At 41.4% G+C, this 17,841-nt stretch overlaps 1 protein-coding gene across 3 annotated transcripts; it reads right to left on the bottom strand.

The window, feature by feature from the left end:
* Positions 1 to 181: 181 nt before the first annotated feature.
* Positions 182 to 17,487, bottom strand: LOC134404823 (histone PARylation factor 1). 3 transcript variants are annotated; one of them, XM_063135744.1, is made up of 9 exons: positions 17,471 to 17,487; positions 12,070 to 12,211; positions 9,573 to 9,732; positions 8,095 to 8,284; positions 6,340 to 6,438; positions 3,838 to 3,988; positions 2,351 to 2,438; positions 749 to 921; positions 182 to 415 (listed from the first exon to the last, which is right to left on the bottom strand). In XM_063135744.1, the coding sequence occupies exons 2-9, from the start codon at positions 12,196 to 12,198 to the stop codon at positions 284 to 286; spliced, it is 1,122 nt and encodes a 373-aa protein (XP_062991814.1). In that variant the 5' UTR covers positions 12,199 to 12,211; positions 17,471 to 17,487; the 3' UTR covers positions 182 to 283. The 3 variants fall into 3 exon arrangements, with proteins under 3 accessions (XP_062991814.1, XP_062991813.1, XP_062991812.1); XM_063135743.1 differs by lacking the exon at positions 17,471 to 17,487 and adding an exon at positions 17,088 to 17,140; XM_063135742.1 differs by lacking the exon at positions 17,471 to 17,487 and adding an exon at positions 12,704 to 12,738.
* Between the last annotated feature and the right edge of the window lie 354 nt (positions 17,488 to 17,841).

Raw genomic sequence — 17,841 nt, 5'->3', positions numbered from 1 at the left:
GATTTCAGAATAAGTGGCACCAGTTACAAAACATTCCTAGCTTTGCGGTACCATTTTCATATGATCTGCCACAAAGCCCATATGTTGGGTTCTGGCCAAATCTGTTGCATTTATTATTGCTCTCTACAAGAGGAATGTGTTTTGGATTCACCCTATCCCACCCCGCCCCAGTAACTCACTCTTGTTTAGAAAAATGTTTGTTTATTGCATATAGAAACTACAAAACATAAAATTAAAAAAATAAAACCAAAGGCCTTCATACGTCATTATACTTAAATGTATGTCATGCTGCAAGTCTGTCTACATTCTCTTCTTTTCTATTAGCTAAATGAGCTTCAATGATCTCTGCAAATAGATTTTTCTTCAGCAAGTTGTAAGCAAGAGGCAGCAACTGGCCAATAATCTTGTGAAAGTACTGCAAAAGATTAAAAGAATGCATTATAGCTTCTCACTGAAACGTGTAATATTTCACAATACAGATTTCTCTCTGGCCTGCTTTTCATGTCAATGTATTCTACAGTTCCCTAAATACAGGAATATGATTTTGAGAGGTGCTGATCTGTGCTTAGTATTCATTGACAGACCTTTTGAAATCACGTATTCTAGTACATCACTTTAGTTGTTACTATTCCAATGAGTTAGGATTGTGGCCTCAATAACTGAACTTTTAAACTAGTAAAGACGTTAGGGAGAGTGGTTCATATGAACTAGATATGGCAGTTTCTACAGAGAAAATCATGTGACTTACATGCGACCCATAGCAGAAGAGGTCTATGCCCAGTTCATATCCCATTCCATAATCGCATTCATCATTGGCAAATTGAATGAAAGTTAGCATTTCCTGAATAGGGGCAAAGGCTTTCAGTCTTTGGTCATCATTAGGAGCATCTACAATGGCTTTACAGATTCTTTTGAGGCTAGCTACAGGGAAAAATAAATTCACATGAGAAATAGATTGGAAAATCTCCAACATATGCAGTAAGTATACAATACTACTAGGACGAGTTCTGGACAATTTTGTCCAAGTACTAGGTTCCTGGGAATCTTGTAGGCAAAAGATTACAGAATGAGAAACTTCTGGTTGGAGGAGTCTGACAAGTGCCTGTAAGTAAAATGCTTGTGAATTACTCTTAGATTGGATCAGATCATACTTGTTTGAAAAAGAATGGCTTGAAGAGTGATGGTTTTCATACTATTCTGGGGAACCCTAGAATCCCTCAGAAGCTTATGGGAGGTCTCTTAGTAATGAAAAATAGCTGTCCCATGATTACTAAACCTCCTTTCTACAAACAAAGAGTCTGGTGGCACCTTAAACATTTATTCTGGGATAAGATTCATGGACCAAAGTACATCAGATAAAGTTCAGAAAAGTTCAGAGTCCAGAGGGCTATAGTGAAGCCCAACAGACTTGTTCAGGGCCCCTTGCAAACGACACATGATGCGGAATATATACTGGAATTCTTTGCAACACACAGGTGGCCATGGCAAACAATGTAGAAACGGTTTCCACAACATAAAAGGTTTGGAAACCAGTGGCTTAGAGAGGGAAGAACAGATTTTTCTGAAGTTAAGAATGAACACAGTTACACCACATACATTAACCAGTACTTAAGGAGCTGTCTTCACAATCCTTAAAAAAAGACTTAATTTCCCCCCTCCAAAATACCTTAGTTGCATTGTAGAATTGGAGCCATATTTCCCATTAAAACCAATAGGACTTGAATTATGACTAACTGGTCCCATTGATTTCAATGAGAATTAAATGCAACTAAGGGTAAACGTATTGCTTCTGTTGCAACTAATTAAGAGCTCACCGGCATGTGAAATGACTCTTATGGCCCAGTTTCTTACTTTACACTGACTGTATTATATTTCATTAGCTGGAACAGGGTGAGCAACACACAGCTCCATATGGCCATTTTGGACCCCTTGCCCCCATTTGTGAACCGCCCAGAGAGCTCCGGCTATTGGGCGGTATAGAAATGTAATAAATAAACAAATAAATAAATAAAATTAATTTCCTGCAGTGGCAGGAAAAAAGTGGCAATTCTGCAAGGAAACAAGGCGAATTTAGGGAGTTCGTTTCTGGTTGTAGAGAAGGCGCCTGAGCATGTATGTTTCCTTGCAAAAACGCCACTTTTGTTGCCACTGCAGAAAATTCAGCGAGGGTGGCTTGCAGAACTCTAGACGTTGCCCACCCCTGAGCTAGAATGTAGCACTGATAGTTTCTCTTTAAAGATTTAACTATGATTTAGGAAAATCTATAAGTACATACCAATAACAGTAATAAATAGAAGCATTTTGCTATCTAACTTTCTTTTTGAGAACAGAAACCCTAAGATTAGTTTACCATTTGATTCAGGAAGTTCTCTGTACCCAACGTCATTCTTATCTACAGGGACAACTAGACCAGCTCCATGAAATGTCTTGGTTACCACCTGTGTTGAAAAGAGAAAGAGACTGATACATACTATTATCAGGTATTACCAATAGACCTATCAGGTAATTGGGGCCGAAGTTTAATTAAACATGTTAATTTTGTATCTATTCAAAAGATTTAAGCTATTCTTCTAGAAGCATTTTACATTTAACTGAGCAACCACCGCCCCCAGGTCACACGATAACTTCCTACTGTAACAAAATATAAATTCTGGGATATGGAAGTGTTCTAGTTATCTAAGAATTCCTAGTTTGCTATGAACACAATTCGCCCCTGCAGTAATAATAATAATTTATTTCTTACCCGCCTCTCCACTTGGATCGAGGCGGGGAACAACAGTGAATATAAAACACATAAAAACGGATTAAAAACAGTATACATGATTAAAACACCCTTAAAACATCCTAAAATTTCACTGGATAGGCCTGCCAGAATAGATCAGTCTTTATTGCTTTTTTAAATGCTAAAACACTGTCAAGTTGACGAATCTCCTCCAGCAGGCCATTCCACAGTCTGGGAGCTTATACCAGAGACTAGAATTCCTGTTATCTAAAGCCCAATTTATCTAACATAACAGCTTTCCAAGCATATTTATTTAAAGTATTTTTATGCCGCTCCTCAGCCACCTCCACCCGCAAAGGCTCCTGGAGCGTCTTACAATCAGTCAGTAAAACAAAGGAGATGGGGTCCATAGTTACACCACTCAGGATATAACTGAGTCTCAATTTACCTTCTTCCCAATTCCTGTTTATTTCTATGTCAAGTGTGAGGTACTTCTTCTGTATCCTCCAAATGACCGCTTCTGCATCATTCTATGTTATTAACAGTGCAATCCGATGCATGTCTACTCAGAAGTAAGCCCTTTTATGCCCAATGGCATTTACTCCTGGGTACATGCGCATAGGATTTCAGGCTTGACTTCCTTCCATTATAAATCATAGGTGATCTCATATTTTACTATGAAGATAGTTTAATAACTGTCCAATTTGGCCAGAGAGAGCTTGCCTCACTGGATTCCTGAGGTGTAAGCAAATTCATCACCCGAAAGAGCTCAGCTGGACGACATTGCACGGATGCGATGGCGGTTGCGAAGGGAGATTGCTTAGCTGCCATCATCCCCACCACAGAGTAGACTTTAAAATGAGATCTTACCTGTGCTCCGCCATGTTCACAGCAAGTCTTCTGCGATCTGTACTCTAGACATCAACCAAACCGTTTCATTGCCCTCAACTCCTCAGAATACCAAGGAGTAGATACGGCTCTACAATTTGGTCGAGGGCACTTGGGAGCAATTGTGTCTATTAGTGCAAGCTGGGCTCAAGCAGGAAAAAAGCAGCTAAATTGTACATTAGAGTTCTTCCCTACTTTACTGGATCAGGAAATAAATCAAGCCATACTTTCTTATCTCTCTGTTTCATCTTCATGGTTTTTTGCTCCAACAAATAACCCAATTCTTTTGCTGTTTTCGTTAATTTTTCATCTAAATCTTTCAAAATGCCGCTTTTCTTTTTATCAGTCAATTCCTTAAGCTTTCTGGTCAAAAATAACCTGGAAAAGAAAAGAAAACTCATTACACTCTCATCTACCGTTGTCTAAAATTATCAAAGCATAAAAGGTTTTCTTGGTCATACAAAGAATCCAACTCAAGTTCATTTGCAAGCCAACATGCAATTCAAAACTTTAAAGCTAAACCTTAACTATGACTTTTAACTAACTCCAGATATAGATATTCTGAAGGACTGCTTCTGAACCATGCTGTGTGTTTTTGAAGTGATCACAAGTGCCTCCATGAGGAAATATCAATTAGTCAGGGACTGTGACGTTTCCCAAAGGTTTCTATGAAAACAGCAATGTTCACTGATTAAACAAACAGCCGTATTCATGGATGACTAGTCACCACATAATGGTTTCATATAGAAATATTCACATGATCACTTAATATATCAATGCACACTGATTATTATGTCAAATCTGTCCTACAATCAACCCTTACAATTAGGATATTCCTGGATTAGGATTATTCAAGAGACATTGAGCACTGATCTATTATCAGCATGGTAACACAAGGTAAAAATCTTGACAAGAAAGTTCTCTCCATTCAAGAGAAACTGAGGCAAAACAAAAGCTACACAAAGAATATTGATTTCAGTAATTCATAACTATTGACTTTTAAACTACATTTACAGCTTTGCTTTGGGGGGTTTAGTCAAAATGAAAAACAAAGCAAACTTAACAACTCACAGTTCATTATACAGCTCTATGCATGGTTTTCAGTGAAACTACTGAACTGCATGGCTGAAAGTTTTCTGAAACAGCAACTGGAAATGCATGTACAACATGCATTCCACTCAACTTCATAAAGAATGATTTCTGGAAAATGGAAAATCATAGGCAATCTCAAATAGTTCTGTATGAAAGCAAAGCCTGATATAAATGACAGTTATATTAAAAGTTTCTTACAATTTCAGAAAATTTTCGGCCACATAGTTCAGTACAACCTTGACTGATAAACAACCTAATGTGAACATATAATACATAGAAGAAAGCGTTGATCAAAAAGCAAGGATTGGACCACTTCAAGTATTCAGCAAATTTTGCTATTTTACAGAATCTAAAAAACCCAATATGATTAAATGTAATACTCAGGCTGAAAAAGGAAAACTCAGCTATAAAAGAGCAAGTGGTAAGTAAACAATGTCTCAGTTAAGACAACACATTAGTGAACACAGTGTGAAAACTCCACTCAACTGGTGGTACTCCCCACACAACGTGTTCTAACCCCATCATTGTGTGACTGTGGGCTACTGTGGAATTGAGCAAAATCCATCACGATGTTTGATTGACAGTTCCTCTGCCCTCTCTCTTCCCCGGTCCTCCCAATGGTATCCCGTCAGCCATTGCTGCAAAAAACAATCCCAGCTGCTCTCCTAGAGCGGCACTCACTCCTTTCACCACTCTTACCAGGTAACTCTGTAGCCAGTGGGAAAAGTCAACTCAATGCTACCAAAAACTCCAGAGCTTACCACACAACACAACATTTGTGCAGGAACTCTCCTCTGCACAGCGTGGATATTCAGCATGGAGTGTTTTCCAAAAAAAACCTCCACCACTGAGTGAAATTTTCCTGCCAGACAACACATTTCTCAATGGTGGTGTAACAACTCCACCATGGAGTTCTAAAACCACCATCGAGAAATGTGTTGTCTGAACTGAGCTAAAGATACTGAACTATCTAAATTAGGAATTCTGGGAACCAAATTAGGTAACCCACATGAGCAGTCTCCTGCCATTAAAAAACAACAACCATGAAAGGCGGCCTCAGTCAGCTACAATTTTTACTGGAGCAGTAGCATGAGAGTGAGTAGACATATTGAAATTTATTACATAGCAGCAACTAGGGCATATTGCACCGAACTCCTGCATTCTGTTGCAAATATAGGAAAATTATTTTGTCAGTGACTTGTTCCTAATAATCCAAATCGTATCCAATAAAGTTCAGGGCAGCAGGAGGGTGAAGGGTGCTTAAGTCTAATCAAAATACTTCACCTGTACGCTGCTCTCCCTGCCCATGAAAGAAAATATATATAGTTCCTGTATCTTTCCCTTCCATGGATAAAAGCAGCTGGGAGTGCAACTTTGATTGGAAAAATAGCCTGTCTTGAGGGGCCCCTCTCCTATTCTAATCAAAAGTGTATGTACATTCTCTCTCTCTCTCTCTCTCTCTCTCTCTCTCTCTCTCTCTCTCTCTCTCTCTCTCTCTCTCACTCTCACACTCACACACACACCCTGCAGCTACATTACAGTCAAAAAACCACAGACACATTAAGATACTGCTCCCTCATTTCATGCAATTCAGTCCAGATTAACTATTTAGCCAGTGTGAAAATAGTAAACCTTACTTTACAGCAGCAAATATATTGTCACCAACTTGAGAAATTGTACAGCCTTTCTTGGCTTCATTTTCACCAACACACACTGGAGGTTCATCTGGCATATCCCTGCACATGAAACAGTTCAAAGATGAAAGTGTTTTAAGCAATTTCATCTATATTCATCTATATTCTCTGAAGGAATAAAGGTATTGCAGAGAAAGCTCAAACACAGAATATTTTTTCCTATCAAAAATGGTTTTTAAATTAGGCAATATACCAAGTTCATGTTTCTTTGAGGACTATACAACAGCCTCTCAAATTCTAATTTTATGAGGTTTTTTTTTTTACTTCTAGTAAACAACAGACTTTGCAAAGAATACTCGGTTTTAAAAACACACATTCCAAAATTCTAATTCTGTTAACCAAGAGAGATTTTTCAGAAATGTTCCCTCTATGTCAATTAAATAAGAGAAATAATGGACAGTAGACTGACCATATGAAAAGGAGGACAGGGCTCCTGTATCTTTAACAGTTGTATTGAAAAGGAAATTTCAGCAGGTGTAATTTGTATATATGGAGAACCTGGTGAAATTCCCTCTTCATCACAACAGTTAAAGCTGCAAGTGTCCTGCCCTCTTTTAAATCTGGTCACTCTAGTATAGTTCCTGCACCTTTAACTGTTGTGATGAAGAGGGAATTTTACCAGGTTCTCCATATATACAAATGACATCTGCTGAAATTCCCTTTTCTATGCAACTGTTAAAGATATAGGAGCCCTGTCCTCCTTTTCATATGGTCACCCTATGTACGGAGTCAGCTGCTGGTCAGGATCAGGAAATTTCTTTCCTTCTAACCATGAAGCTTTTGGGGAATATGATCCCAAAGAAATTCATATAAACAAATCAGGATGGCATCTAATGTACTTTATCCTCCAGTGGGATGTGTGTCTAGCCAACTTGAGGTTACAGGCTGATTACAAAGTAATGTTGGGTACCTACATTAAGCATTTGAAAAAAATCACTCACAATCTGCACGGGAAATGTATATGAAAAATGAGGCTGATTTCATCTATGAAACAAATTTCATATATGAAACTGACAAATTTTGTGGACAAACTTTCTAGAGGCAATTGATTCTTATTGGACTGCCCTTCACAGGATTATTTCTGGAATATATATGAACAACACATTCTGATGTCACTTTTTCACTTCTATAGACATACATGCCAATTGTTGAAAATGGTCCTCGGCCTTATATCCTGTTCTAGGAGGAAATGCTTGAAAATAAGTTAGCTGTGCCTAGTGTATGCTCTAAAGCAGGGGTGAGGAATGTGTGGTTCTCCAGTTGTTGGACTGCAACTTGCAGCTCCCATCATCCCTCAGCATTGGCTATGCTAGCTAGGAGTGATGGGAGTTATAGACCAACATCTGGAGAGCCACACATTCCCCACCTCTGTATTGAAGTAATGGCAATGACTGAGTTCACACAACACGACAATCAACACTCAATCCATGGGTTGAGTGTGGGTAGTGGTAACCATGAGTTGTTGAAACGTGAGTTGATATGCTGTCTGAAACCAGCCATGCTAACAAACCAGAGTTTAAGCATAAACAAACCACAGTTCACAATCCAGCAACAAACCATGGATTCTCTTCATGAATTGTTTCAATGACAACCCACACTCAACCCTGGGTGTGGGTTATTGTGTTGCGTGAAACCCAGTCAATAGTAGTAGTGCTAGAATGCAGGGGATAAACTATCAAAGACAGATGCATTTCTTACCTGAAATACCCCATATGATATTGCATTTTACTGTCTCCAATAATGATAGTCTGGAATTCAGGAGGATCAAAAAAAAACCTCCAGTGAAGATTGAAGTCCACATCTTCTGATCTATTTGCTTTTTTGTGTTTTCCAGCAAGAATGTCATATGGTCCAACTAGCTGAAGTCCAATGCTTGATTTAAGTGCATCTGCAACACACAAAACACCTACTGTTTCATGCTCATGGAGATACATCTGACCCCCCCCAAATCCCAATTTAATTTTAAAAAATAGCACTTTTATTAAAAAGCTCTTCCCATTCCCACTTGTTTATACATTACTTGAAGTGTACTGCTTCTGAGACAAAGAATTGGTGCTCCAGCTACCCACAGAAAAGAGGAATGCATGGTACTTTTTGGGACCTAGCCTCTATTATTAAATTCTCAAAATGAAAGATTATTTTTTTTAAAAAAAGGAAGAGGTGGAAAAGACTTTCGAATTCAAATAGTAGGCAGAAACTTTGGATGTTTGGCCTGTGATGTACAGAAAGTTCAACTATTGATTCTTATAATTTCTTCTCACCACAGCCTAATCTTAAACATAATACAAAAGTATGCTCCACTAAAATCAATAGCTGTTACTTCCATATTATGATTGTAGGATTAGGACACTAATCTATCAGTTTTTCCCCTATTTCCAAGTTCAGAGTTGAGTGTGGATCCAAAACAGAAGCATACATACAGAAAAGGGGGTATCATCAGCCGTGGGGAAACCCCGAGGCTTACAGAGGTACATTTTTTTTAAAAAAAATCTCAATAACAACTGGACATACTTAGTGGGTGTGGACCTATGGGGCAGTGGGGGAGGATGTTGAGGGAGGAATGGAATGGTGCATTTTAGATGATGTCATGGCTAAGTCATGATGTCATGAGCCTCATGTGGCGCAGAGTGGTAAGTAGCAGTTACTGCAGCCGAAACTCTCCCCACGGCCTGAGTTCGATCCCAGCGGAAGCTGGTTCTCAGGCAACCGGCTCAGGTCGACTCAGCCTTCCATCCTTCTGAGGTCAGTAAAATGAGTACCCAGCTAGCTGGGGGAAAGGTAACTGCGACTGGGGAAGACAATGGCAAACCACCCTGCTACAAAGTCTGCCAAGAAAACGTCGGCAAAAGCAGGCGTCCCTCTAGGAGTCAGCAATGACTCAAGTGCTTGCACGAGAGGTTCCTTTCCTTTCCTTCATGGCTAAGTAGAACAGTGAACAGGAGCACTCCACAAGGCAAAATTGTTGCAGGTCCCATTTGTGAGTAATAAAGCAATTTAATACACAAAACCTGTAATATACAAACCACTTTTATAGAACAATTGTGGAGCTGACCCATATTTGGATTTTAATTTTTTTAAAAACAAGAGAAGTGAGAAGTTCTGTTATTTTTGTTGCTGAAACACTGTATGTAAAAATCTTATTAAGCTTGATGGAAAACCTGGTTTTGGGGACCCACCACATGGCATGTCAGGATCCAGTTTCTCACAAAACGTCCAGAAGTGATAGAAGTCTTCGGGCATCTTGAGCTGATAGCAACTTTCCACTTCTTGATGGATACGATCAGGGACATCTGTTTCACTGGATCGTCTCTTCTTTATTTCTTTAGTGTTGTCACACTACCAGTGAACAGCAGATCAATTTTAATCCCACACCTGGGAAGAAGCAAACTCATACTTTTATACATTATGATGGGCTGGACAACATGCAACTCACATGCTGACCCCCATCATGCTGAATTTCCACAGCAAGGCAGCAGGAATAAAGTCTGTGAGTGTGAGAGAGGGGAAATGGGCCCTGGGCCTCCCAAAGGCAGGGGTGAGCAAATGTGCAGCATGGTGGGGAGAGAGGTAGTTGGCAGAAAAGTAGAAAGCCTTTGTTCTGTATCCCTTCCTGTTTTTGTCTCTGTCTGCCTTTTCATCATTACTTTTCCTTTCTTCACCAAGATTTATTTCCCTTTCTAATACCTTTATGCCTGTTTACCTCTTTATTTCCTTCCTGTGTCTTTTTCTTCTGTGTTTCCACCGCTCTTTCTTCCCCTTTTCTCTCTCCACACCCCCCCTCGCTTTTGGTCTTTCTTTTCTTTTCCTTTCCTTCCTTCTATTTTTCTTCACAGCCCCACTTTAGGGTTTCTATCCCTTAAGCAGGTATAACCAGATTAGCGGGGGCAAAGGTGAATGCAAATAAGGGTGCAATCTTATGCATGTTTAGACAGAAAAATATCCTACAACTCCCATCATTCAGGGTGCAATCTTATGCATGTTTAGACAGAAAAATATCCTACAACTCCCATCATTCAGGCTGGAGAACGATGAGAGATGAGGGATATCTTGAGCAAGCTGACATAGAACAACTCCGAAGTACATCCCATTTTGCATATTGCAGGAAAATATGCGTAGAATGGTATCCTTACAATGTAAGGAGTGATAGATGAAGGTAGAAATGGGTTTATCAGTCTGAATAATGTAACAGGACTTAAAAAGTGTATACAACATGGGGGTAGGATTTGGCCTTTCTCTCAGGCAGTGGTCCTCAACCTTCTTTGCTCCATTCTCCCTTTCACCATTGTTCAGAATATAATTCCCCCCTTCCCAAGTTAGTCTAACTCAAAAGGTGCATTCCAAATAATATGTAAATAATATTGAAAATCTTTTATTTTTTCTATATTAATCCCATTTAAAGGGGCAATGCAAAGCATGGCCCCTTTTACATTCTCAGCTCCCATGCTTTGTGTTGCCCCTTTAAATGGGAAGCTTGAAACTTCTAGGATTGCGAGGGAGGGAGGGAAAAGAGCAAAGGCCTGGCTTTTGCAGATGACATGACACTTTTCTGGGATGCTTTTAATAACGTGTAGGAAGACATAATCTACAGGACATCATACTTTGCTGAATAGTGGTCCCAATTCCCCCCCCCCCGAACCCTAAAATTCCCCCCTTGTTGAGAACCCATGCAGTAAAAAGTCTGAAGGCATTTCCCCACTGCTGCATTCTTCCACCCATTTCCCTTTCACAATCCCCTTCTCCCTTTACCTCTATCATAATCCTCCTCCTTATAATTATTATTAATACTATTGATAACAATGCACATTTATTAACACATAACTATCCACTACCAGTTCCAGCTCTGCTTCTACTGTCTGCCTGCAGACCCCGACAGCTGCAGCCATGACCTGGCTCAAAGGCTGGAATAAGGCATGTGTTGTTTGGCAGCTGTGTAGCCACAGCACTTGGAGAGAATTATTCAAGCAGCACCGTACCAACCACACACAAAATCCATACTGGCCTTCCTTGCTCTGGAGTAAGAAAGCCAGGTGGAGGAGAAATGCTGGGGGCATGACTGCTGGAAGCACCTTCAAGAATTTGTACTCAACAAGCTGCTCTCCTTGCCAGCCCATCTCTGGGAAAGGCGGGGTGGAAAGTTTTGGCGACTGGCATGCTCTCCTTTGGATCCCTATTCCTTACCATTGCTTTTAACAGCTTCTGTGTGATCGGGAAGGGGAAGGAACTTTAACTAGAACTTATGCAGTGAATATGTGACACAACACAAGTCAAGCACATCTGTAGAGGGAAGAAAGTGTATTTTGTACCAAGAGACTCTTTTGCTAAAATTAGGTGAAATACCAATACATACCAGGCTGAACTGATATCGCTCAAAAGGTCTGGGTGTAGGTACTAAAGTTAAGGGGCAGAATTGAGGCATGCTCGAAAGTTACACATCCCACCCCTCAACCTGAGAAAACCCTGTCTCTGGATCTCCAGTGGTGAGAGCAAGGCACTCTGTATGTGCTCAAAGAGCAAGGCACTCTGCACGTGCTCTTTATTAATCATGTTCTTTAGAGTTGAGCCCAGAGGAAGTTTTTTGGACTTCTGTCTAAAAGAGTAGCAGTAGTGAGGAGATTAAGGTCCTCCCTCACCCAAGGGCCTTAAGTGAGGGCCGGGGGCGAATGGCACAGATACCTGCTCCTGAACAGCCACTTGGGGTCCCTGCTTCCAGCCTCCAGACATTTTGTTCCCCGCTGTCACCACTGCAACATCCTGCCTTTTGCGGCCACAAGAGTTTCCGAGCCCTCGTTCCCGTGACGTCATTACACAAAGGTGTCTAGGTCAATAAAACATTACACAAAGGTGTCTAGGTCAATAAAACAGAATTAAGTATGGAGACAATAAAACAGAACATTGTAGTCTGGGTGGCTAGCAAGTCATTGGCACAGAGTAGCCCAAGTAGTAAGCAAGAAAATACTCAAACTAGTGGGTATGGGAATGAGACACGAACTACAATTCAATGCTCGCTTACTTGAGATTAAGCATAATTGTACTCACACAGACTTAGTTCTGAGCAATTGTAAGATTAGGCTGCAATCTTAAATATACTTGTTACAGAATAAGCTCCACTCCCTAGCATAGGATTACATGGTTAAAAGTGAAAAGAAACAGGAGTAGTGAAGATGTTTGCAGTTGGTGTGCAGGTTTCTACTAAGAATACGTTGTTCACTTGTATTATTACTTTCAAAAGAGCAGTTATATTTTAGGCAGAGAAATGTAAGTGTTAACCATGAACAGAAAGAGCAGTAACGAAAGCTACCAGATTTACCTTTGTAAACCATTATGCATTAAGCCTGAAATTCTATATCCTAGACGAAAGCCCTGTTGGTTTAAATGCTACTTACTTCTGAACAGGTATCTATAGGATTGTACAGTAATAAAAGGGGTGGGGGCTTTTTTCTATAAGGGCCACCCACTCCTGTTGCCTATTCGCTAGTGGTGGGCAGCCTAATATTAATATGAACACAGTAATGTGAAAATATTGTTATATATTAAGCCATTACTAACTACTACTACTGCAGAAGTACAGGGAGGGAAATGCAAAAGGGAAGGGAGGATGTAGGAATAGGAGAGGGAAAACCGGCCCAAGAGACTTTGTTGCCTGAGACAAACAGCACCCCCACACATGGCAAAAACTTTTAATAGGTTTGCTATACTATTCAGACTGCTACTCTCGTTTCATCCTTTGTCAGGATGCAATCTTATAGAGCTCAGTGGTGCAATACATACTCTGTGTGAACCCCAGCTTCAATCCCTGGCATCTCCAGATACAGTAGGAAAAACTACTGCCTGCAACCCTGGAGAGGCGCTGCCAGTCAGTGTTGCCAATACTGGGCTAGATGGACCAACCGCCTGACTCAGCAGCCTGGTTTAGACAACACGCTAAACCATGCTGCTTAACCACAAAATGGTTAATGCATTTCCTTAAGCATTTTGTGATTAAGCAGCATGGCTTTGCGTGTTGTCTGAACCAGGCTAGTATGTGGCAGCTTCCTATGTTATGCATTCTTACTGGGGAGCAAATCCCATGGAATTTACTTATGAGTAGACCTCATCCTCTCCAGCAAAGGAGATCGTTACCTTGTCGTGGTGCTGGAGCTTGAGCACCTCAAGGATGCCATGAGCTAAACCGTGAAGGGACACCCAAGACGGGAAGGTCATGGTAGAGAGGTCAGACTAAATACGATCCCTGGGGAAGGTAATGGCAACCCACCCCAGTACTCTTGCCATGAAAACTAAATGGATCAGTACAACCAGAGATATGTCGGTATACCATCGGAAGATAGGACCCCCAGGTCGGAAGATGGTCAAAATGCTACTGGGGAGGAACAGAGGATAAGTTCAACTAGCCCCAGACGTGATGACACGGCTAGCAGCCGATGGTGCTGGTGGTGAACGACGAATCCGATGTTCTAAAGGTCAACACACCATAGGAACCTGGAATGTAAGATCTATGAGCCAGGGCAAATTGGACGTGGTTATTGGCGAGATGTCAAGATTAAACATAGATATATTGGGTGTCAGTGAACTGAAATGGACCGGAATGGGCCACTTCACATCAGATCAGCACCAGATCTACTACTGTGGACAAGAGGATCACAGAAGAAATGGAGTAGCCTTCATAATTAATAATAAAGTGGCTAAAGCAGTGCTTGGATACAATCCAAAAAATGACAGAATGATCTCAATTCGAATTCAGGGTAAGCCATTGAACATCACAGTGATCCAAATATATGCCCCAACCACAGATGCTGAAGAAGCAGAAATAGATCAGTTCTATGAGGATCCGCAGCACCTACTGGATAATACACCAAAAAGAGATGTTATTTTCGTTACAGGAGACTGGAACGCTAAGGTGGGCAGTCAAATGACATCTGGAATTACAGGTAAGCATGGTCTAGGAGAACAAAATGAAGCGGGACATAGGCTGATAGAATTCTGCCAGGACAACTCACTGTGCATAACAAACACTCTCTTCCAACAACCAAAAAGACGGCTTTATACATGGACTTCACCAGATGGCCGACACCGAAATCAAATTGACTACATCCTTTGCAGCCAAAGGTGGCGGACATCTATACAGACAGTAAAAACAAGACCTGGAGCTGACTGTAGTTCAGATCACGAACTTCTTATTGCACAGTTTAGAATCAAACTAAAGAGAATAGGAAAGACCCACAGATCAGTTAGATATGAGCTCACTAATATTCCTAATGAATATGCAGTGGAAGTGAAGAATAGATTTAAGGGACTAGATTTAGTAGATAGGGTCCCGGAAGAACTATGGACAGAAGTTCGCAACATTGTCCAAGAGGTGGCAACAAAAACATCCCAAAGAAAAAGAAAACCAAGAAGGCAAGATGGCTGTCTGCTGAGACACTGGAAGTAGCCCAAGAAAGAAGGAAAGCAAAAGGCAACAGTGATAGGGGGAGATATGCCCAATTAAATGCAAAATTCCAGAGGTTAGCCAGAAGAGATAAGGAATTAATTTTAAACAAGCAATGTGCGGAAGTGGAAGAAGACAATAGAATAGGAAGGACAAGAGACCTCTTCCAGAAAATTAAAAACATCGGAGGGTAAATTCCAGGCAAAAATGGGTATGATCAAAAACAAAGATGGCAAGGACCTAACAGAAACAGAAGAGATCAAGAAAAGGTGGCAAGAATATACGGAAGATCTGTATAGGAAGGATAATAATATCGGGGATAGCTCAAACGGTGTGGTCAGTGAGTAAGAGCCAGACATCCTGAAGAGTGAGGTCGAATGGGCCTTAAGAAGCATTGCTAATAACAAGGCAGCAGGAGACGACGGTATCCCAGCTGAACTATTTAAAATATTGCAAGATGATGCTGTCAAGGTGATGCATGCCATATGCCAGCAAATCTGGAAAACACAAGAATGGCCATCAGACTGGAAAAAATCAACTTATATCCCCATACCAAAAAAGGGAAACACTAAAGAATGTTCCAACTATCGGACAGTGGCACTTATTTCACATGCCAGCAAGGTAATGCTCAAGATCCTGCAAGGTAGACTCCAGCAATACATGGAGCGAGAATTGCCAGATGTACAAGCTGGGTTTAGAAAAGGCAGAGGAACTAGAGACCAAATTGCCAATATCCGCTGGATAATGGAGAAAGCCAGGGAGTTCCAGAAAAACATCTATTTCTGTTTTATTGACTATTCTAAAGCCTTTGACTGTGTGGATCATAACAAACTGTGGCAAGTTCTTGGTGGTATGGGGATACCAAGACATCTTGTCTGCCTCCTGAGGAATTTGTATAACGAACAAGTAGCAACGGTAAGAACAGACCACGGAACAACGGACTGGTTTAAGATTGGGAAAGGAGTACGGCAGGGTTGTATACTCTCACCTTATCTATTTAACTTGTATGCAGAACACATCATGCGACGTGCTGGGCTTGACGAATCCAAGGCTGGAGTTAAAATTGCAGGAAGAAACATTAACAACCTCAGATATGCAGATGACACCACTTTGATGGCTGAAAGCGAGGAGGAGCTGAAGAGCCTTATGACAAAGGTGAAAGAAGAAAGTGCAAAAGCCGGGTTGCAGTTAAACCTCAAAAAAACCAAGATTATGGCAACTAGCTTGATTGATAACTGGCAAATAGAGGGAGAAAACATGGAGGCAGTGACAGACTTTGTATTTCTGGGCGCAAAGATTACTGCAGACGCTGACTGCAGCCAGGAAATCAGAAGACGTTTACTTCTTGGGAGGAGAGGAATGACAAATCTTGATAAAATAGTTAAGAGCAGAGACACCACACTGACAACAAAGGTCCGCATAGTTAAAGCAATGGTATTCCCCATAGTAACCTATGGCTGCGAGAGCTGGACCATAAGGAAGGCTGAGCGAAGGAAAATAGATGCTTTTGAACTGTGGTGTTGGAGGAAAATTCTGAGAGTGCCTTGGACTGCAAGAAGATCAAACCAGTCCATACTCCATATAAATATGAAATAAAACCAGACTGCCCACTTGAGGGAATGGTATTAAAGGCAAAACTGAAGTACTTTGGCCACATAATGAGAAGACAGGATACCCTGGAGAAGAGGCTGATGCTAGGGAAAGTGGAAGGCAAAAGGAAGAGGGGCCGACCAAGGGCAAGACGGATGGATGATATTCTGGAGGTGACAGACTTGACCTTGGGGAAGCTGGGGGTGGCGACAGCCGACAGAAAGCTCTGGCGTGGGCTGGTCCATGAAGTCACGAAGAGTCGGAAGCGACTGAACGAATAAACAACAACAACAGACCTCATCCTATCCTTTCCACCCAACTTCTCTCTCTCACACACACACACACATACACACCGACCCACCCACCCAGTTATGCGTGCTTTGGAGCGGGGTGAGGAGAGCTGAATTGGGGCTATAAAGAAAAAAAAAGAAAGGAAAGAAGGATGAGAAGCAAGAGGGAAAAGGCGGGAGAGTTAGAGAGGAGGCGGAGGAAGCCAAAGGAAAGGAAAATGGAGGAGAAAAAGAACGAGGAGAGAAACAAAGAAGTAAATAAACCGACAGCAATAGGATAGGCTTCGGGGCGGGGGCGAGGAAAGCCCCTGCTGAAAAAGCGGACAGAGAGAAACAAAAAACGGGAAGGGAAGGCACACAAAACAAAGGCTTTCTACTGCACCAACATGTAGCAGCCGCGTCGCCTTCTCTGCCAATTATCTCTCTCTGCCCCACTCACACACGGGGGAGCGGAAGCGGAAGCGTAGCCTGTTCTTCCTCGGCACGGCTGGTGCGCTGCGGGTTGCGCCGCTTTTTCTGCCCAGGCGCGCTCTTTCCCCCGCTTTCCCACAACGGCGGCGCGTGCACGTGCACACGCACACACACACAACCGAGCAGTGTTGAATTACTGTGGTTCAGCGTGTTGTCTGAACGGGGCCAGTGTTTCCCCAGGTGTAACTCCCACTGGGTTCAGTGGAGCTTACTTGCCTAGTAAGTACGTTTAGGATTGGCGCCAGCGTAGGTAAGAATCAACTTCACTTCCCTTAATTTTGAAGCAGGTGATACTTACAAGATGCAGGTCCAGATTCTGCCCCTATATAATTAAGGCCATGTAAAATTGTAACTAGCCGTCCTGTGGTGGTGAGCAGTAAATAGAAATAGTAACCTGATAGCAATGCATGTAGGATATCTAAACTATCACTAGTATTTTTCTTTGCCACAGGAGGGAGCCGTTGAATTTCTTGGAGAACGACCGCATTTGGACAAGCGGGTGCTGCTTTGAGGATCTGAACCATTCGATAGTAACCTTAACCAAAGCTAAACTGTACTGTTAATTGTGCTAGATCCAACTAACATTTACATTTAATTAGCTCGTGTTTCTGTATTCAGTTTTATATTTAAAGGATTCAATAATGCAACCCAGTACATCTTTACTCAAAA

The sequence above is a fragment of the Elgaria multicarinata genome, chromosome 10 (assembly GCF_023053635.1).
Source record: "Elgaria multicarinata webbii isolate HBS135686 ecotype San Diego chromosome 10, rElgMul1.1.pri, whole genome shotgun sequence".
Taxonomy (NCBI): Eukaryota; Metazoa; Chordata; class Lepidosauria; order Squamata; family Anguidae; genus Elgaria; species Elgaria multicarinata.
Note: the sequence above shows the minus strand (reverse complement) of the source record. Positions and strands in the feature narration are given on the sequence as shown.